Source organism: Haemaphysalis longicornis, unplaced genomic scaffold, assembly GCF_048455015.1.
Source record: "Haemaphysalis longicornis isolate Haplotype H1 unplaced genomic scaffold, Haemaphysalis longicornis Haplotype H1 scaffold_8, whole genome shotgun sequence".
In the NCBI taxonomy this organism is placed as follows: Eukaryota; Metazoa; Arthropoda; class Arachnida; order Ixodida; family Ixodidae; genus Haemaphysalis; species Haemaphysalis longicornis.
In genome coordinates, this window is record NW_027526445.1 from 177,481,212 (window position 1) to 177,503,292 (window position 22,081).

At 49.3% G+C, this 22,081-nt stretch overlaps 1 protein-coding gene across 1 annotated transcript in view; it reads right to left on the bottom strand.

Moving 5' to 3' along the window:
• The window catches only part of Reph (Regulator of eph expression), a 208,001-nt gene extending 186,752 nt beyond the window's left edge, over positions 1–21,249 (bottom strand). Inside the window, 1 exon segment of the mRNA XM_077682066.1 lies at positions 20,848–21,249. Within this exon segment, the coding sequence (XP_077538192.1) occupies positions 20,848–20,916 (69 nt within the window). The 5' untranslated portion in view covers positions 20,917–21,249.
• Positions 21,250–22,081: the final 832 nt, after the last annotated feature.

Here is a 22,081-nt window from a genome sequence, read left to right on the forward strand (position 1 = left end):
AAAAGCAGGTACAACTATTTGGCCTTGTATCGCAAGGCCAGATGTGGAATCGTTGCGTAGTAGACTGCACAACAATACCCAGCACCCAGATTCGGCATCAGATAACGGATCACGCAAACGCCACATGTCCTGGCGAACATGGAAGCAAAACATCGTACGTTCTGCCGCCGGTTTTTACTGTGGTTTATGAGTACCTATGCTCGTGAACAACATAGTCGGTTCGAAAAAAAATACGATAAAACAACGGAACGAAAAGCTGTAGCCTTACCTCCAAGGTAAACGTGGCAGAACATAGCACGTAAAAAAGCCAGCGATGTACAAATACTTTTCTTTCCCGCCAGGCATATATCGTATTCGGCTATATATATTATTCGGGATCGATTCTATTTTCTAAGCTTTTCTGCCGAAAATACTAGTATATTCTGCAGGTGAAATTTAAAAGTGTGAATTCCACCCCTACCGTGCGCAATCTACCAGTTTAGAGAAAATCCCCAAGGTGGAGCAAGTTTCTGCAGCGGGAAATTTGACATCCACCCGCAATTCAGGCGTTCGGCTACAAAGGACAGCTACAGTAAAAGCTCGTTAATTCGAACTCGAAGGCGACCATAAAATTGTTCCAATTAAGCGGAGCTCGAATTAGCGGGCGCGCGGTTGAATGAATGGACATGGGGCCACACGGCGTGGGCAGAACACAAAGTAGCCACTTCTCGACTTCGTAAAGCGAATTAGGCGCTAATACACGTCTGTGGGGCCCAGACCAGCGACTGCGGCACAAAGAATACATGAAACGGCATGCGCCGGCGCCGCGGCGCCCGCTGCAGAAGCGAAATAAGCTGTCGCAGTAGCGTAGCGCGCGCGTTATGCTGTTGTTTTTTGTTTTGTTGTTTTTCACGTCTAGTAAATTTGGTTTGATTTGAATTTGCAACTCAGTTTAATCACTACGGGCCGATTTCTTCTGCAAGGAGCGATAGAAACCAGGGGGTCCCAGTTCGAATTAACCGTTCTGCATACCGACCCGCGTTCGTTAATATTATCCAGAATTTTCTGCCTTTTAAATATACAGGGCTGTGGCGGGACCAGGGCGTCAGTTCGAATTAACCGAGTTCGAATTAACGAGCCTCCACTGTATAAAGCTTCCTTAGAAACGTGGCAGTTGAAGAAAGAAAAAAAACCCTGGAACCGGACGAATTTTTCTCGAAATCTAGGCCTCTGAGAAAGCTGTAAGCTTTCCTTTGTAGCCGTCGTGCGGCCGCATTGCGGGTGATGGCTGTCAAGCGTCTCTTCGCAGAAACTATGCGCACTTCTACATTCACCACTCCACTAAAAAGTGGCCAGAGAGACGAAGGGCTTCCCTGTCTGTTTCTCTCCTGTTTCTCGCGTCCATGCAACTCCGTCGGGGCACTTTTCCCATGAACGGCACTTAGGAGGTAACTGGAAGTTTCTTTCTCCGAGAAATTTCCGGCCATTCCGTGGCCCCCTTAATCGATGTCACGCCGGAGTCAGCGCGAAAAAGACGGCTGCAACGTGCCACTTAAAATCCACTCAGCACGTGGAGACGACGCTACTACCGCGCGCGCCAGAGAGCGAAACGGTTCGGACGTTACAGCCGGAACGGCTCGAAGTCACCGTTAAGGGGACGGAGGAGGCCCAAAACAAAAACGCCCCTGTGTGCGAGATTTCAACGCGGCTTAAAGGGGCCACGGAGACGAAATGCAAGTTTGGTGCAGTAAATAGGCTGTTTTGTCCCGATACCAATAGCGAAAATTTTATCGCTAACTTCAAACAAATAATAGATATATCAAAGGAGTTAATGACACGAAATTTTCGTGTTACGCGTTTTTTTTTTTTCTTTCACTGTTATGGGTGCCTACCAGCCCACGAACCAGAGTATGACACATGGGATGGCTGATTGCACCATAAATAATGATTTACAGCCTCATTTATTCCTGTTAGTTTCGCCTTCGACAGAACGAACACCGAGGCGGCCGCTATGACCGGAGGGCGCTCGTGACGTAACCGTTCTCGTCGCACCATACCACGACAATTCTCGAAGGCGGTTGAAACTTTCCGCGTTCGCCCGCCATGTTTTGCTGTCGCTACTGCTGCCCTGTTTCGTTATTGACAAAATTTTTATTCGAGAGTTAAAATGAGCAAAAAAATAATTATTAGCGATCAAATTGATAGCAATATATAAGCGCGCACAAAACATGCGCAGACAGCCACTTTTTTTTTTTCGCAGCGCTAGTGTTGAGAGTACTAAGTAAACTCGTGATCGTAGAGCGAGTGATAGAAAACAAAAAACAAGTGAGAAATTATGAAGATTCCACTTTAAAATACAATTTTATTCGTAAATAACTGTTTTTGTAATTACGGCATGCAGAAACTGCTCACGAGAGTACGATCGTTCGCGTTGCAAAAGCCTTTGAGAACCTCAAAGGTTGTTGGTGGTGCTCCCTCGACTCGAATGGCATTTCAACCAAAGGCCTTTGGAAAACGTCGTGTAGCAGCGCAAAGGCGTCCTTTGAGTTAAATGACATTCGAACTCAACGGCCTTCGAAACGCTCGTGTAGCACGGATATTAGTGAGACATTTACTTCCCACAATACCTTTCCAGAACAACCACATTATGAATGCACGGCCGCAAGTTTGCGAACAGCGAGGAATTTCGCGCCCGAAACAGTAGCTATACGGGTCACACTAAGTGAGCGTGTGCTTTTCAGGTCGACGCCAAGGCGTTATAACAACGGCACTCACACGGTATCGTAATATTTGCCAGCCGGCTGTTTCCCGCCCGCCCTCCGCAAAGTTTAACGCGCGCAAATGTTATGTCCGCAATCAAAGCCCAGCACTTCCCACACGCACGTGTGCGCTGTGCGGGATAAAAATAGCGTCCTTTTTTGCCGCATCGGAGAGAGAACGGCCTCGCGCGAAGCGAACAGCCTCACCGGCGGCGGCGGCGGCGTCATTGTTAGCTGCCTGCTGCTCGAGGGTACTACCTCGCGCGCGCGTATGTATATCCCGCAGAGCTGCTCGTTCTCGTCCGCGCGACGACTGCCGACAAGTGCGAGCGCGGAAGCGGCTCTCCAATATCAATCCCGGAAGCCAGATTGCGTCTTCCGGGCTGCACTGCCGTTGCGAGCGACGGCAGCAGCCGGGATTTTCTAGCGCTACTACGCTAGGCCTCACGCAAGCTTGGTAGCAGTATTAAAACGACGCGAAAGAGTAAGGACAACTTCCTATCGCCTTCGTCAGGTTGGAGCCAACGCGTGCTCCAAGCTTTAGTTTTTAACAGAAGTGCCGTTTAAACTGAGTTATAGTGTTACCAGAAAAAAAAAATACCAAGAAAAATACCGAGCGCACGTGAGCGTGCGCCGCGTGAGGGGCACCCGGCGTCGGCCAGCTCCAACATCGAGAACACACTGCCCAGCGTTCGTGGCGCGACCTTTCCCGTGCTCTTCGACTCGCGCCTCAAGTGGGGAGCACAGACGCCGAGTTCGCGCTACAGGCGCCGAGTTCGCGAAGCCGGTTGCTGCGGGTTCTAGCGCGTGCTAATGGGACAGATGTGAAACACTGCGGACAAAAACGATGCCGGCCTGCCAATCATGGAAAACTTTGAGCGGGAAGTTCGAAAATCCATGCGATGGGCAACAGCCGGGTCACCGACGAAGGGAGAGGGGCCGCCAGCTCTGCTGTTTCTCCAGCGTTGCACCAATAGTGCAAGTTGCGGATTTTTTTTTCTCGGGCACTGACTTACGCCTCTCAATCTGCTGACGTTAAATATAGCGCGATATTAGGCAGTTTTAGCATATCGTTACCGTGTTTGCGTTAACGTTTACCGTGTTACCGGAAGCCGCTGGCGACGGTGAAGCCTGTGCCGGTAAGTTACCGTTCGCGGTAACTCTCGCGCTGCGCAGTCGACTCCCGCGAACACGGTAAACGGTAACGTAAACACGGTAACGCTATGCTAAAACTCTCTATTTAGGAAATTTACCGGATTAGTGGCCACTCTTAATGTGTAGGAATCACCCGAGAAGGATTGATTGATTGATTGATTGATTGATTGATTGATTGATTGATTGATTGATTGATTGATTGATTGATTGATTGATTGATTGATTGAAGGGTTTAACGCGCCGACGCAACGCATTCAATGAGGCGCGCCGAAGTGGAGGGCTCCGGATTAATTTTGACGACCTGGGGGATCTTTAACGTGCACCCGAGAAGGACAACAGCAGAGGTTAACCATGCATCAAGTGGAAATTCAATTCTAACACGCCACTATACGCAGTACGCGAACTGGCCGCGAAAGGAGTAAACTGGCGCTGCCACGACGTGAGATGGCGGGAATTATGGGAAGCGCGCAGATTTGAATTACCTCCGGTTTGGCTTGTAACGTCTGAGTAAGCCTGAACAGACGTGAAGTGAACTGAAAGCCGCGAAGTGGTTAATTTACAACGGTATCTCGGACTACGTCAAGCTTCCAAAGCAGCGTTTAGCTCATAAATAGTCCAATCATTCTGCAAATGAAAATGAATTAGGCTGAATTGACATAGGTAAAAAAAAAAAAGCAGAAACCCGTTGTAGCGGCCGGAAGGTGAAGTATGGCGAATTTTCTCCCTGTCTATTTTTGTGTTATTTTAGCAAGAGGACCACGCGAACATGTTTCGCCCGCGATTCCGACGAACTAAGCCAGCCGGTACGAAGTATAAGCGATCTGAATGCTACGCGAAAACGTGTCCTATTCGTTTCATGGTTACTTCAAAAGCATAAATTATCAGCGCAGTTAGAAATGCGCTGGTGGGGTTGACCCCGGCTGTCCTGCTAAAATGTAAAGAAAGAAAAAAGGAAAAGAAAACGCGCGCTACCTTCCTTTCCTATTATGCGGCCTGTTTTTCTTTCCTTCCTACGAAAATGAAATAAATTGCTTGTTCTTCATGGTCTTGCAGCATTTTACGTGTTTTCACGTGTTTAACGCAAACCTGTACTCTTCCCCTAACTCTCACGATAGCATGGGTGGTGCCGAGCGAGCCAGGTTGACACTAGCGTAAGGAACTCTCCGCTTTTATCGTCTCCGGAGCTCAACGAATGAACAAAACCGACCGCCTTACGCTGCACAGAACAGATGATTACGCAAGTGGAACCCGCGTACGGGGACACAAACACGAGTTCGATAACGCTCCGATATTATAAGGCTGGCTGAGCCGTCAATTGCTTACCGCGCAGACATCGCGAATCGGGGAAAGCGACATCGACATAAAGGACACGTGCCGAACGGCGGGCCGGAGTTTGATGAAGAAAGACTCAGGCTCATACATAATGCACCAGGGCCCGACGGATAGAAGCTACACAACTTTCATTGTACGAATTCATCCGCTAAAAAATGCAAAACGTAAGCTGCCAGCGCCTGTGCATGTAGGTGCGTTTCGGCAATTTTCCCCTTCATTACGTATCGACTGCTTTCCCAATAAGCCCCAGGCTCCGAGTGTGGACGCTTGTCCCGCCCCTCGTTTTTTTTTTTTTTTTTTTTTTTTTTCCCGTTACCGTCTGTCTCCCACAGCTTCCATAATGTTCGAATGCAATAAGGTTCGAAGAAAACGGTTCCCGCAGAACGATAGCGAATAAACACAACTCGAACACCCGAAGATATATATGCAATATCGAAATTGCAGTTGAGACATCGTTAGCCCGCACTACCCAACACCTGCTTCCTAAATTCTTAAATCGAAACACTTTCCTGAATCGTTTATTGCCTTTCGAAAAAGGCGAGAACGCAAATCTTATGCGAATCGCTATTGATAAACAGCTCAGAACTTTCCTTTCAAAAGCAGCCAAGAATTTGCATTCCTCGGCGTACGTTCATTTCTTGTATACGCGCCGATGTTTTGCTCTGCACAGAAGTTCAGCCCTGTTGTTTGTCACTTCAAAAGGCGTCCGGAGACAAACAGAAAAGTTTTATCACCAATACGACGCCGCACCAAGCCTCCACCACGTCACCACGAAACGGCGGGCCCAAACCAGTGAAAATATTGCAGGCACTTGAATTGATTGATTGTAGGGTTAAACGCGCCGACGCAACGCAGGCGATGAGGCACGCCGTAGTAAAATACTCAGGAGTAATTTTGACCACCTGGGGGTCTTTAACGTGCGCCTAAATTTCAACACACGGGCGTTTGTGCTTTTCACCTCCATCAGAAAAGCGGCCGCCGCGGCAGAGAACCGAACCCGCGACCTCGTGCTCAGCAGCCCAACGCCTTAGCCACTGTTCCACCGCGGCGGGTTTGCAGGCACTTCATCCGATTCGCACTCTCCGTGGTGACACCATGGCTAAGGCGTCGTGCTGCGGAGCCCAAGGACGTGGGTTCGATCCCCGACGCGGCGGCCATTCTCCTACTCGACGCGAAAAGCGAAAACGTCCATGTGTGGAGATTTCGGCGACGGTTATAGATTTTTAAGTTGGATTTCAATAATCCGCAGCAGTCCACTACATAGTGTCTCATAGCCCACGGGCGTAGCTTCGACGCGTAACACCGAAAAAGACAAAAAAAAGGGGGGGGGGAGGCGAGAGGGGAGAGAGTGCACGATGTCAGTTGTCTGACGGTACATCCGCGTTCCATTTAAACACCGTACGCCACACATATACGCGGAAATGTCATGACAGGCGACGCGTCTAAGTGACGTCATCCTTAATCCGAAACTAGATTTACAACCGGCACGTGCCAGCAGCTCGCAGACCGGCGCACAGGTCCTTGATTCTGCTCTAAAACTGTACACTCGACGGGGAGTCATAGCGTCCGCTGTACGCGTTATCCGTAACGCGACCTTACACCCAACGCTGTCCTTCGTACGCTATCGATTCTTCCAGTATGCGCGGTTCTATCGCACTTAGTCGGGTACAAGTTAATAACGGCAACGGTGCATGTAATGTATTCCTCCGCCTAGGCGAGGAAACCGTGACGTGACCTCGCGCGACCTTTAAAGAAAGATTTGCGGTTAATGCGTGAGACAATGTGATTTTCTCGCCCAATTTGACTTCGAAAATATTACACTAGCAAGAACACGGAGTTCCCTAGTTTTCCTTTTGCGCCTGCTTTTATTTTGCGCATCTAAAAAATAATCGCAGTAACGGACGGTTTGCGCCGTGCGGAGCAACAGCCGGTTGCGGTGCTAAGGCGCAAGGGCCACTTCCGTCGCCTTTCCTAACCTGTAACCGAGTGCAACCGCCGCGTGCACGCAAGAGGAAAAGGCGCGAAATATGAACGGCCTAATTGCGTCCCACACAGACGGCAATCAGCGGATCACGCGGCACACTGGGTGCGGCCGGCTCGGCGACGGTGCGGAATGAATCTTGCGAAAGTTCGCCGTCAATCACGCACCGGACACGCACGCCCACGAGATGGCGCCAAAAAAGGCACGTCACCAGCGTTCACGCCATACGAGGTTTTGAAACGCGTGATCCCATGTCGACAGCACTGACGGAACAGGCACATATAGTGAGCTGTAGGCGCACGATACCGTGCTCCAAGCCATTTTATTGATATAGAGATTTGACGACGTGCGTCACTGTGTATAAACGTAATACTGAAATAAGATTTGGCGCAGCAAAGACAAGGACGGCGAACGCACAGGACGGGCTCTAACTCGCAACTGGATTTTATTGAACAAACGGCACGCGTATATAGACCATTTCATCCGTTAATGATTAATGCGATCGGGCCATGCTCTGGGCTGCGTCGCGCATGCGCAGTTCGATCATTCTGTCGACTGCGCCAATCATGACTCCGCTAGCACAGCGTGCACTGGTAAAATGGTTGCTCCCAGGACGAAGGAATTAAAAAGCTCTATGCTTTCGGCGTAATCACACACGTGTACTAAATCCAAACAGGCATCCGGTGAAGGCACACATCAAAGAACATCAAGAAAGGCACACTCCTTTGCGTAGATTAAGAGGGATGGCACGCTCACGCAATCATCTTTCTTTCGCTTGATGTATAAAGCTTCCACTACTCCACGTGTCGTGGTATCCCGACTTCGTTTCAGAATTTTCGTTTGTCCAATTCGGGTAGACAGTGGCATTCTTTGCAGTGGTACGGCAAGTGTGATCCGGTCCCGCTTTTTTTTTTTTTATGGATAAGGCACGCTCACGTAGCCGGTCATTCCCGTATCGACCAGTTTGCCCGATGTATACGTTGCCACAATCCCACGGTATCTTGTACATAACACCTTCAATGCAGTTTACGAAAGGCTCAGCATGTTTCTTATCGCATGTTTTGGGACGTGTCTTTTTAGGGATCAGTTCGGGCGCACAGTGTGACGACACTTCGAACTTGGCGTTGGAAGCTACCGAATTTTTTTTCCCCAATCACAGCGCGACGTAATTCTAACCACGGATTCCCGCCTATCCTGAGAAAGCAAATTACATAAGCACTGCCCCGTGAAAATGTCCTAATTCGTTCAACAAGGCGCGTACTAAATTAAAGAGGTTCCTCAAAAGTTCCCGCATGGGCTTTAGTTCCGTTCTTTCTTCTTTCTCGGCCTTTACTTCCATTCGCAATAGTTAAAGTACTGCACTTTGCGAAGTTCGTGACAGCGCCAAGATGTAGCTGCAGGCAAAAGTAGAGTGGTAAAAAAAGATATGAACGAAAACGTCTCCGATGGTTGCTCAAAGTATTAGAGGCAAAATCGACTCTGGAGTATTTGCTGCGAGTGATCATTGATTAGTCTATAGATGGTATTCACTCAAAAGTTAACCTGTCAGTTCCTTCTCTTGGCAACAATGGAAACGGCCACATACATGGCACGGCTTGTGCCACTGCGCCCGCCTGCCGCAGAAAAAGAAACACCGGCGTGCGTCGTCAGCTCCGTTTCAACCCGATCCTCAACGGTGATGTCAACAGCGATGTTATTAGTCGCACTCGCATTGGAGTCGAGGCATTCCCTTGCGTTCGGAGGGGTAGAGTTTGGAACGTCCAACACACATCCTGTGCTTAGCACGGACAAGTACCACCATCCCGCGGAGCCCGACGTAACCAGTGACGGCGCACTCACATGGTTGCCTGCATGCGTGCCTCGCCAGCAAATACAACCTATAAGTTAACAAACCAATCCTGTCTGGTACTAAGACTAAATCCCTGATTAATCGATTCCACAACAAAGCGGCCATGTCTAGAATGATGACTAGATGTAGTTTATCTCCGTCAGTCTCCCAGTTCTTCAGTCCCGTGCCAACGTCGTAATCTGGGAACGTACCCCTAACATCGGCGCTCACGAACCCGCAGCTATTCAAAAACAAATATCGTCGCCAAACTGCGACCAAGTTATTTTCTACCGTAACAAGCGTGCCGAAGTATTGCCCGCATATATGATGTCCAGCAGCGAGCCGTGGTGGCAACGTAGCGTGCGTGCATTCGCACGAGTGCTCCCACAGCCGCCTGCTCCCCGCCAACAGCCTGACAAACGTGTCGAAAGGCTGCTCGTATCAAAAACTAGCGTTGCCGACAGCTGGTGCTTGGGCTCTAACAGGAACCAGGTGGTAACAAGGAAGAACTACATGAGGCAAGACCTGTGAAAGCCCGTTAGAAATGAGTTCCAGCAAAGGTCGGACCACGCCTCACACAGCCCTGCTTAGCTCCGCAAAAAAGTTCAGGGTGCGTCTATCGTTCTTTCAAAGCCGCGTTGCTACTGTTATCTGCCAGCTCACGACGTAATTTCCGGCATTGACTCACCTCTACGCTCACGCAAAAAAAGAAAAGAAAAAAGAAATTCCCTTTCTACGCGACAAGTTGACGCTAACTACTGTCCTATATGCTATAGTCCGAGAGTACCTTTCATGCACACAAAACAAATTGCAGTGCAAAACTCGCTCTAAGGTCGGCGCCAATACTTTTTTTTTCTTTATTACGGTCGGCGCCAATACGAGAGGTTGCAATTTGTTTCGTACGCACGCGTAGTCGCACCGCCAATCTGTACAGCAGGCACTTCTCGATATCGCACTTTGATCTCACCGCTATGCTACCGAAAAAAAAAAAATAAAAGAAAACTTGGTGCCGAATAGAAAACACGCCTTCTACCCCTCTCTTGGCACGAACGACACGGCGACGTCGCCACATCGTTGCCAGCTCTATGACAAACGACGCTTCCACCACGAAAACTGGCAGCGGCTCGTAATGTCAGGTTAACGCGAGGCAATTCCCGGCTCGATATTGTTTAAACGACTCTAACCACCGACTTCCCTTTCAAAAAAAAGAATAATAATAAAACCGTCCGCCCCGCTGGCCTTGTCGTCGCATACAATGAAGGAACAGAGTTGCGCCACAACTCTCGTCGGGCGCATTTTACTGCGCGGCGAATATAAACGCTAAAAGAAGGAGCGGGCAGTTGGCGAGGAACCTCGTTATTACCCAAGGCTACGGCGGGGCAGCTTGACGCGCGAGCGCTGAAGCGGAGAGGACGGTACGCCAAGCTGTCTGGATTGTCGCTCGCCGCCTGGCAGAACAGAAAAAGGGGGTGCTGCGCGCGTAGCCTCGGATGGCGAGGGAGATAAAGGGAAAAAGAACGCTCGCACGGCAAACGAGGAGACGAAAGATAAGCGCGACGGAGCTGTTGTACGTAGGAACAAAATCTGTCTCGACAACGGAACCGTTTCCCCTCGGGGCCACGGCGGATTGCATTGACCAAGCCGTGGTGTGCTTGCTGGGAGACCATAAACATATTTACATCGCCGCTGCCGGTCGGACTACGCCGGTACGCAGGATATGGGGTCGAATTAGAAGAGGACAACGGAAGTTTAAGAGAGCGCTTTGCAGGGAAGAGGAGGGTGGAGCTTTAAGCTTCGACGTTTTACTCGAAAACTAGTGAACAAGAACATCTTTACATGGCTGAGGCTTGGGCGAGTTGGTTCCTGGTCGGCAAGGAGTGGAACGGCGCAAGACGGCCGATATACAGGACGAAGAAAAAAAATTAGCGGCTTAGCTCGGCCATGCAAGGATATACGTAGCGTGAGCTAAGGTTCAGCAATCCAATCCAATCCAATCCAGTCCGGTCCAGTCCAGCCCAGTCACTGCTCCTCGCGCATGCGCAGCACGGCTCTCCAGGAGCCACGCGAAACGGTATCAAGCGGCTCTGGCGCAGCGTCAGACTTGGCTACTGCGCAACGGAGGCGCACAGCTGGGCACGCGCCGGCGCCAGTGCGTCTGCCGAGGCTATGACGTCAGTCCTCTGGAATGCGCAGACCGGCGAATGTGCAGACCCAATTCTCTACACACCCGTACTCCAATGCAATCCAATCCAAACCAATCCAATCCAATGCTCCTCGCGCTTGCGCAGCATGGCCCTTCAGTGTCCACGCGAAACTGCTCAACATCGGCCACTGTTAACATATTTCTGGCTCAGCACAGTTATTAAACAACTAATTACCGTATTTGTTCGAATATTAGGCGAGGGCGTTTTCCAAAATCTGCAGTCTCGTAGTCATACCTCGCCTTATATTCGAAGCTCAAACTGCACCCTCGCCTTATAATTGAATCAATACGGTACTTTTTAGCTGTTCCAATTTTCCCTCCTGTTTCCTATTCCATGTAGTCAATTCTGTTCTGTTTACCCTTAATCAAAACTAGCTGGCCCAGCTTTTCATCGTGCTGCTTTCGGTTACAATAGTAAAGGTGAGAGGTTGCTTCGTGCGCACCATCGCGTTTTCGAACTGGTTCTACGGAGTTAAAGCTTTCAGGCCTAGCTCTAAAGGGCGACCGCCCCTTACAAAGACGAATTCTGCGTTTCCGGAGTGGTTCAAACTACGCGGTTCCTGAACAGTCCAGTCCAGCCCCTCGGGCGGGATAGCTTGGGATGCGCCAGCAACTTCCAACGCGTACGTTCTCACAGGTCATACGGTATAGCCCACTTATAGCTAACCCGGTTCCAACGAAATACCGGCTATAACAAAGAAATCTTCGTTTCCTATCACATTTGTATACATAAATTTTGTGTCCAGATATAGCGATAAGTGGATATATAACGCACTGATTTCAGTATGCCGATGTGTTCGTTATTAGCGGCGAATTTTCTATTTCTCGTGCAGCTTAGGACTTCCATTAAAAACTAATATCCCCACCAATATTATTCGATATCTGAAAGAGACTCTGCGAGTACACTCCCGATAAACGCTTTCCATCTTTCCTTCCCGTCTAGCACTGTGAAAGCTAGTAGTTATAGCCAGCCTGGAGTGGCCCCACGTGATCTGTCCGTCGTTGCAAATCACCTTCCGTTTCTGCTTTGATTTTATGGTTTTCTTTTTGTAATGGCTATGGGATTTGTTCATGGCTGCAACTGAAGGAAAACCGGCTAATAGCCGCTACACCACCCTAATGACGTTATTCGAGCGCTGGAAGAACGTCAAGACCGGGAAAGGGAAAAAATTTTCTTGAGAAAGTGTCTAAGTTAACTGAATGGCATAGAGCTGTAATTTTTGGCTGGGGTACTTTGCGGCCTCTTAATTTAAGTGCACTAGAAGTGCAGGATGTGTTTGTTGACTACGTTCTGAAATCATTTAGGATTTACGGAAACAAAGATAGAGGAGGTGTTGCAGGGTCCCTTTAAACACTGTATCGCCACCATTGTTCGTATCTTTAGCGAATACAGCGTTCAATTGGCCGCTAAGAATACGGGGTGAGCGCTTCACACCGGTACAACTTTGTAGGGCTGGCTTTTTCTTACTGACCAAGTTCCACAACTCCCACGGAACATCTAACCCATGTAACCTTCAACGAACGTCTACATAAACGTCAGCTTAGTTGACGCAGCGACATCCACGCACTGTTTACGGTACATCCCGCGTACGCTGGCCTCAGCCACCCCCACCAAACGTGTAACGACTGTCTGAGGTCTAGCGACAGTCTAACTGTATCTCGAATATACCAGCCAATACTGAAGACCTGAAGTGCGTCGCACGAGTTTACACGTTGCAATCAATAGTACTGTTTTCCCCATTAGCGAGACATAGCTGGCATACGGCTTTGGCTATGGCTCGGTGCCCAGGGCGGCTTAGAGCGAGGTCGTGTGTTCCGGTTCCCGGTCGCGGAGGCCGCCCCTATGACGCAGGACCGAATGCCGCAACGTCCGTGTGCGCGACGTTTTGCAGGCGCTAATGAAGGAGTCCGGCATGTCAGATTACTATGTGGCCGTATACGTTACGACGCAACTCATTAGCTGGCTTATGTGGCATCTCGCATCTGGCTCCGGCACGGTATAAGCGCGTCGCTACGTATTTTAAGGGACAACCGACCGGTTTTTGTGGAATGCATGCTCTCCATCCCAGATGAAAGGGCATCAAAACAGCTGGAACCGAGGCCACAGAACATTTTATACGGAATTTTCAGATTTACAAGCTATAAGTATGCTACCAAAGCGAACGCTGGCAACCATGACACTGAACCGAGCGGCAACATACTTTTAACTATACGCCGCGGTGGCTCAGTGGCTAAGGCGTTGTGCTGCTGAGTACAAGGACGCGGGTTCGACTCCCGGTCGCTGCGGCCGCTCTTCTGATTGAGGCGGAAAGCGAAAACGCCCGTGTGTCCGAGATTTCGGCACGCGTTAAATATCCACAGGTGGTCAAAATTAATCCGGAGTCCTCCACTACGGCGCGCCTCATCGCCTGCGTCGCGTCGGCGCGTTAAACATTAAAATCAGCTGTTAATCGAACAGAGTTAGGGGAAATCCCCAAGGTGGAGTAGTTTCTGCAAAGGAAAGTTTGACATCCACCTAAATGCAGCCTTACGGCTACAAAGGAAAGCTATACAGCTTTCTTAGGAACTTCACAGTGGAAGAAAAATTCGTCCTGGTCCCGGATTCGAACCTGGGACCACCGCTGTTTCTGCAAAGGAGAGTTTGACATCCACCTAAATGCAGCCATACGGCTGCATTTTAGGTGGATGTGGATCATCGCTGTTAAAAACTTGTCCCTAGCTAAAGCCATAATAAATTCAACTTTTCCTATTCCTTTCTGCGGTTCTTGATTTAGGAACTGAAACCGGCGTAGCTAGTGTCCCTTTTAGACACTACATATCGCCACATTTCAGATTTCAAAAATTTAGAGGCATATTTTGATTATTTCCTCCAATTCATTTAGAAATATCTTGTAGTTTCCGTTCTGTATAAGACGCTGCATTTCATATGAGCTAGAGGTCATACACAACGCAAAAAGCGGTTGGCTGCCCCGTTAAGAAATGCAGTGTGCTGTACATAACGCTGAACGCTACGTTCTTGCCAACATAGGCTGAACGCTTCCGAGAACCTCTAAAAAAGTGTAATGTTTCTATTTAACGCTTGTTTTTTTAGAGCAGCGACGACAGAAATAAACGCGCTGTCCTCGAAAGAAACGAACCCCGCAATGCGGGTGCCGGATGTGAGCGGCTCGACAACTGCGTTGACGTCACGAGAGTTCGCTCGGGATGTTGGCGCTTCCACCCGCTTTTAGAACTGAGCGGGACACACCCACTGACTTACCGTCCAAATATCAAGCTCGTGAATCAACACACAACAGCGTGAGGTTGCGTTAATGTTAACATTGATCCGTTGACCCGAATCGGAAAGTCTGTCTTCTTTGTTTCATTTGGACGTAAAATTTCGAAAAGAGAAAGAGGTTGTGCAATAATGGCCCTGATTGTGCGTAAAGTGAACTTCTAATTCTTCAATCAACCTTAAAAAATTCCCAGAATGTTGCGCACGCGCAGTCGGAGGGTTCTGCCGACTGTCCCAAAATATACGGACCTGCTAGGAGGGTGCATGTAATAACAAAATGGCTGCCCAAAGGGCGTTAGTTTTTAAAGGACACTTGTTTTCGTGTTATCTGACATCGCGTTGTCTTTCTTGCATGAAACCAAATACGCCAGCATGAAGTTCTGCGCGGAAGAGAGTTCTTGTAGCGTGCAAGGTGCGTGTAACACTTCCTTAAGGTGCGTGTAACACTTCCCGCCATCAGGGACGTCTTCGTTCGCGAAAATACTCCACCGAAGTCCCAAACAAAAAACCTTTCACGACTCACCATTGATTGAAAATAACCGGGGCTAAGTGGAAAGCTTTAGATGCAAGAATTCACCAGCAACAATGAATGTTTATAAGGCCAAATATTTTCCTTCACTGTGTTCTCTATTTTCTGCCGTCTATCTGTGCGCACAGCTGTTGTAACTACAATTCACCTAATTATATACTTAAAGTGAAATGTCATAACGCCATGCGGAAGCCATGTGAATGCCAACGAAACTATCAGCCCCAAACTAGTCCCCCCCCCCTCCCCCCTTCCGCCATCTCTGCAGCGTGCTTGTGTGGCGATAATCAATAGAGTGACAATCAAAGGAAACAAAATATCAGCCCTGCTGCTATCAGAACCCCTTCCTCAACCTCGCACGACCATATCCCCCAAACGAAGGCACTGTGGCGGAGCTTTTATCTAGGGCCTGAAGCCGATAAAAAAAGGGGGGGGGGGGACAAGAAACAACGTCCGTTCTCATTCCTCTTCGGGTGGCGGAAGCCGTCGGGCGGCTTCCGGGTTTCCTCAGTAACTGGTATCCGAAGCCTTACGAAGAAAGGAGACCAAGTGTTCCTTCCCAATAACGCACGGATATACGGATTCCCGCAGCCGACGGTGTTATCGACAAATACGTTCATTAACGTGCGTTCCTTGCAGCTCAGCCCTTGCGCATGGCGCCCGAACGGCAGCTTTGAAGTACCCAAAAAAGACGCCCGTTATAACGCTTGACCAATACCGTTGCAACAGAAACAGGACGACAATCACGGAAAACTACTGGATTTACTTATGGGCGTTTAACGCGCCGAACCTAGACCTAGAGATATTAGCGGTTGAAAAACAAAAACAAAAGCGCACTAGGAAGAAAAAACAGGTTTCCTTCGTTTTTTTTTATCCACTATAATAACATTGGGAAAAAACACAGCTACTCTGGGGAAATTCGTTGTGATGCGACCAATCTGCAGTGAGGGAAACGCATTCTGAAATCAGTGTGTTGACGTAAAATCGGAAGCAGGCTGAGAGCGCAAGCTCTGCTGGGACTTTTGTGATGCAGCATGAAACAATTATATTTTTTTCAGTGTTAAGGGAAAAGAGTTAGGCGAAAGCCAACGATTATCGAAGACTTCTTGACTACTGCATCGTGTTTGCGGTGAGTCACGTTCTCTGTCATGCGGCAGGGATCCGGACAATTCTTGTTCCATCGTGGCACCGTACGGGGTTAGTGGTGTAGTCACCACACTTGGCAGCGGCACTTCGCGACCCGGCTCCAAATCCCATTCGAACCCACCAAACAAGTCTCTATGTATACTACGTCTACTTATTTTCTTTTTACAGCGGCCGTAATTTTGTTTCATTCGTGTAGTCGCCAGCAACTACGGTCACATTTCGCGGTTGGTGAGGCATCTTGAGAAGTATGCCGATTTTTTATAGGCCTGTCCGAAATTACCTTCAAATTTTTCATATTTTTGTAAAAAAAGTATGAAAAAATTTTTTTCACGCCCGTCAAAATTTCATGAAAACGTACATCTCTACAGGCTACACCTTGCAGAGCAGTGAGGCTTGGAGTAGTGGAGGACTCCGGATTAATTTTGGCCACCTGGGGATCTTTAACGCGCGCCGAAATCTCGAACACGCGGGCATTTTCGCTCTTCGCCTCCATTACAAAAGCAGCCACCGAGGCCCGGAATCGAACCCGTGTCCTTGGGGGAATACTCCTGAAGCATGTGCTGTCCTAAATAATTGAAGAAGTTAGAAGTTCGGCGATTCCTTGTATGTTTTCTTTATCCTAAATTAAAGGGTATCACTTTATTATTTCCGAAAAATAATCTGCAACTTTTCGTATTCCTTCATGCGGTTTCTGAATCACGCATTCCCCCTCTTCACTGAACCCGGTGGAGCTGTTTGGACGCGTAAAGTAGTGTCAGTATTGTCACTTTTATAAGTCACATGGCGCCACCTTTACCACCACAGAAATTTTGGTGCAAAATTAACATTATTTCCGACTGCTTCTTCAGAAAGTCCTTGCGGTTAACCCCACCACATAAAACGCTGGCTTTCACACGAGCGCGACGACATGCACTCCGGAAAAATCGGCTGTCTGTCCCTTTAAACTTCTCGCGAATCGCGGCTGCGGCACGAATATCTGAGCACCAAAGTAGCGCCGACATGTCAGCTGCAGCGGTGCTCGCCCTGAAATAACAAGATTGGTGCCTCCCCATTTCTTCTTTCGGTTTCAGTCAACATCATTTTCAGTTAGAGGCACGCTGGGCATTGAAATACGTTTTGTTAACAAAAATCGGTGGACTAGCGCGCTTTAAGAAAGCTCCACCAAAGGCATTATCGCTAACTACGCCTTCCCAACGACTACGAAGCCAGCGATCCCGATTAACGGGACCCTGCAACACTCTTTTTTCAACTTTTCTTGGAATCTTAAATGCTTGCCGAATGTAGTCAGCCCAGCCAACACACCCAGTACTTAAATTAGGAGGTCGCAAAGTACCACAGCCAAAAATGACTGCTGCTTTATGCCCATCGCATAACTTGCAAACTTGCTCAAAAGATTTTTCCCTCGACGGCCCGAATTACGTCACTGATGTCATGTAGCGGCTGTTGGTCGTTTTTCCTTCAGTTGCAGAAATGAACGCTTGTCGATAGCAACTTTAAAAATAAAGCCGCAAAAACAAGGCAGGAACGGAAGGCGTATCTGGTGCGACGAGCAAATCACGCAGTGCCGCTCCGTGCTGGCGATAACTGTAGCTTTCGCAGTGCTTCCAGACGCGAGGGAAAAAGGGAAAACGTTTATCTAAAGTGTTGCAGGGTCCTTTTAAAGCTTCTAGCATCCTTGATTGGCCAGCTGGAAAGCTACAACTAACGCCCTCCGCCTCCACTATCCCGGTGCTCAATCTTCGTGCAGAATCTCCGCCACAACGACGCTTTATTTGTTCAACTGACTTTCCTGTTAACTTACGCACGCGGTGTAACCACTCCCAGAACGTAATTAGATGCGTCCGACACTTTGTAGACTACGCCCTAGCGCACCCTTTTTCTTGCGCATTGGACTGAAGGCTCTGAAACGCTGTTCGCATTTACATTTTCAACTAGCGGCATTTTCTTTTAACTTGTGCGCGAATTTTGTTTGTGGTCTTCACAGTAACGTATTCGCGCTTGAGAAAAGGCTCCTACAACGGAGTGACGGATATTTTGTTTTGTTTTACTACTGCGAATGTGCAACGTTTTTGCTCCGGTAATTAATTGCAAGGTCTACTTAACAGACGAACCGCCATGCTACGGCAAAACTTTCCAGCCAGAATTCCCCAAGGAAAATTACCGCTTAAAGAAAAGGTTAAATTGCGCTTACTGAGTTAAAACCCACCCTAACGCGGAAAAGTGCAAGACGCGACCCGTTGGGAGTTAAGTTGACACAATAGGCAGCCCGAAGCGGGAAATTTGGCCGCCGGTAGAAACTAGAAAAAACGACAAAACTCCCACAAAAAAACACGTACCAGCCTGAACTTAACGGGAAATGAACTTACGCAACGAATAGCTAGACAAGAAACCAAATAAAAATTACAAGGCGCCGAAGCAACGTCGCAAGTAACCGCAGCCAACAATTTGCAGTAACCCTCACCAAACAAGCTCACACTGCACGGACGATTTAACTAAGACTAAGAATAAACCCGCCCGAAACGCGATTACGCCAACGTTTCGTAGAAATAAGGCCCGCTTACAATGTATCCCGACTACCGCTTTTATAAGCGGTGTCTCGTCGTCTTCCCGGGTGATTTCGCCACGCGGCGTTCTGACTCCACGGGGCTCGTAGCCAACATTAGAAAATACCTCCAGACCTTAACTTTACAGCGCCGTCGGCTCAACCCGTCTTGACACGTTGACAAACGACCCGTTCCATATATGCTACGGCCCAACGAATAACGAAATCGCCGAGGTATACTAGTAATAATAAAAGAAAAGCAGAGTGTATCAGGCCCACTTTGGAGACTTGCGCGCGGCATTTACAATACTATTTCTTTGTTCTGTCTTCCCCTCAGACTACGCTGGAAAGTCGCTGCCTCGGAGCCTTCGTCGAGACACAATAGCATAGTTAACCTCGGCGCTCAATAACGCCGCCGGCGTAAACCGGTCCCAGCGTAAAAATGGATGACATCCGCGCCGAGCGGAGGCTCGGCGGCCAGGTGCGCGTCGCAAAACACGACCCCACCCCCCGGCGACGGACGAATACGCGCTTCGGTGGCCAAGTTCTCCCCGAGACGGGCTTTGGGTGAACGCCGAACACCTCAAAGGAGCTTCGAAGAAGCTCGAAAAGCAAAAAAAAAAAAAAAAAAAAAGGCGGTCCTGTCTTCGCCGGCATTAATTGCGGGGTCGCTAAACACGAGGAAGTGCTCTCAACGACCTCGAAGCGTGGAAGAAGACCAGAAAAAAAAAGTCAATGTCAGGAAGAGTAGTCACGTATGACGGAAAGGCCATACCATGTCAGACGGTGAGTGGAAGAGGAAATGCAGCAAAAGGAAGAAATAAGTGATGCGTGTCGGGGGTGAAGAGTCGCGACCTCGGTGAAGTCACCAAGTCCGTTAGCGCCACTCGAAGAAGAGAGGATACTGCGGAGCGCTCGGGTCCACGGCACGAACCCGTCGGCAGCCGGGTTAAGAATGAGCCCCCAGGCCGGGGGGCCGGTCAATTTGTAGCCCAGGGCCGGCAACGGGTCATCCGTTCGGGCAACCGCAAAGGAAGGCCAATGCGACACGCATAAGCAAACGACCACGACGAAACCGGAGGAAAAAAATAATACTGGAAGAGCGCAAGCAATAAACGGAGAGGGCTAAACTCAGGATACGTGTCAGCTCCTCCTCCCTTCATTTCGAACCGCAGTCCTTTGACTCGGACAAAATTTAATCGGTATCACCGTAAAGCCGAACTTATTTCGTGCGAGGAAGAAAATCGGCGGCTGCTTGATTAGCCGTCAACGACCAGGATAAGGGATCCCGGAAGAACACGAAAAGCTCCACGTCTCTATACAAAAGCTCACACATATTTACCAATGCCATACCCAAGAACGCTGTTTCTTTTTATTTATTTTTTTTTCATGTTAGATATTCTGCCGAAAGTATTTGCAACATCCAACCATAAACACCACAGAATTATGGCCGTCCACAGCTGAAGCCGCAGCCGCAGATAGGGACAAAAAAAAAATATTTCGACCACGGGTGCAGAAGTCGCGGCCGAATTTGTACATTGTTATCATTAAAATAGTTCGGGAAAAGCGAAAATCGAGAATTCCGCAGGTATGCTGTTTGTACTAGCCAGGAAAAAAAAACGAAGCAGACAGAGGAGCTGGGCGCACTGGTGACATCAGCGGTGCACACACAAAGGCGTCCGGGTCTCTGCCGTAAAACCAGGCTTAGCGCTGCCAGACGACTAGGAGCGATAGGGAGACTTTCCAAAACGAAATTAGAGCCCCAAAAACAAGGGTCAATGCCGAGAAGACGCAGGAGGAGCCCGATAAACCAACCGACCCCGACATCGACAACTGTGAAAACACCGGCATCGCAGGCGGGCGACCCCCCGACATCAGTCGGCGTACAATGCAGCAAATACCCACGCAGACGCCCTGAGGGGCGATCGGAATAAATTGGGAAGCATTAAGGAACGTTGTGCATCTTGGTACATCCCTCCTAACGCCCGATGGGCAGCTTAATCCGATCCGAAATTCTACCTGTCAGCCATGACTCCCAACCGTTAGGCCTACCGCCGCAGTCGCCGGCTCCCCGCTCCCAGCGACCGTTGAGGACGCAGAAGAGAGATCGGCGACGGCTTACCTTCGTGTGAAACGCGCTACTCCCATTCAGTTCCGGTGTACGAAGCTTATGCGTCAGATAACTGAGCATTTCAAGCCGGCCTGTCCAGCGAGAGCGCACGCAGGAGAGGAGCTTCCTTTTTCTCTGCCGCCGGCGCGAGCGGCAGATTTTTCGTCTCCTGACAAGCAGACGACGCGGCCTCGCACGGCGAAAGCCCCGCACTAGTCACACAGCACTCGCGTCACACTGGGCTTGAAATCCCGGATCGGGGAAGCTCCTTGTACGTTTCCGGGGAGCTCGCCAATCGCTGGGCCAGTCAGACAAAGGAACACGGTCCGCCTTCGATCGGCCGCTCACGAGAACTCCATTCCCGCGCCGTATCCAACCGGGTAATCCACAGCCTCTGCGCCCATCGCTCCAATATCAGCTGAGACCCGAGGGAGCTCTCCGACTTTCTCGCCTCGGGGGGTGTCCGCGCCACCTGCTTCTGCACGAAACGTTGATATTACGGAATTAAACTACCAGTTTTCCGCAAAATAAACTGATCAGTAGACAGAAAATCTAATCTTCTTCAAGGTTAGATCATGTAGAGGGCTTTTAATTTCAGGAATTGAGTTTTAAGACGACCGGAACACACGCGAGAGCCGCTGGCCCGAAGCGTTCCCCCCCTTGGAGAAATGAAGTGGTTGAGCCCAAAATCGCCCTCATTGGCGGAGCGCCCGTGACGTCAACGACGGCAGCGCCGGCAAAATAACTGGCGCGCTCCATGCGCCGCGCGTCGGAGTCGTTCTTCGCCCGGAGGTGCCGATGCAGTTTCGGATTGACAGTCGGCGCGGGCGCCGTGTGCGCGTTCTGCAAAATCCGCGCCGGCAATCGCGACGCGTGCGACTGATCACACGACTGCTTGGAACACATGAAAATGAAGGGAGTAGGTCGCTCTAAAGCAAAAGATTCGTGACGTTATCGGAGTTGAATGATGATGGTTGGTTGAGTTTTGCTGCTCCGGGGTGCGGCATTTCGGTGCCAAACCATCCACCATCTGACAACGGTAGGTAAAATATGTTGCAACATTGGATCAAGCACTGTGCGGAATATTTTGTGATGAAGAAGAATTATCGTGCACATTCCGCTGGCACTAAAACAAGCGTTGCTGATGATCGTAAAAAAAAAAAAAACTAGGAGAAATATAGTTCCTTTCTTCTCTTGTTGTGTACAGTAATTAAACACTCTGAAACAAAACCGATATTATCACTCA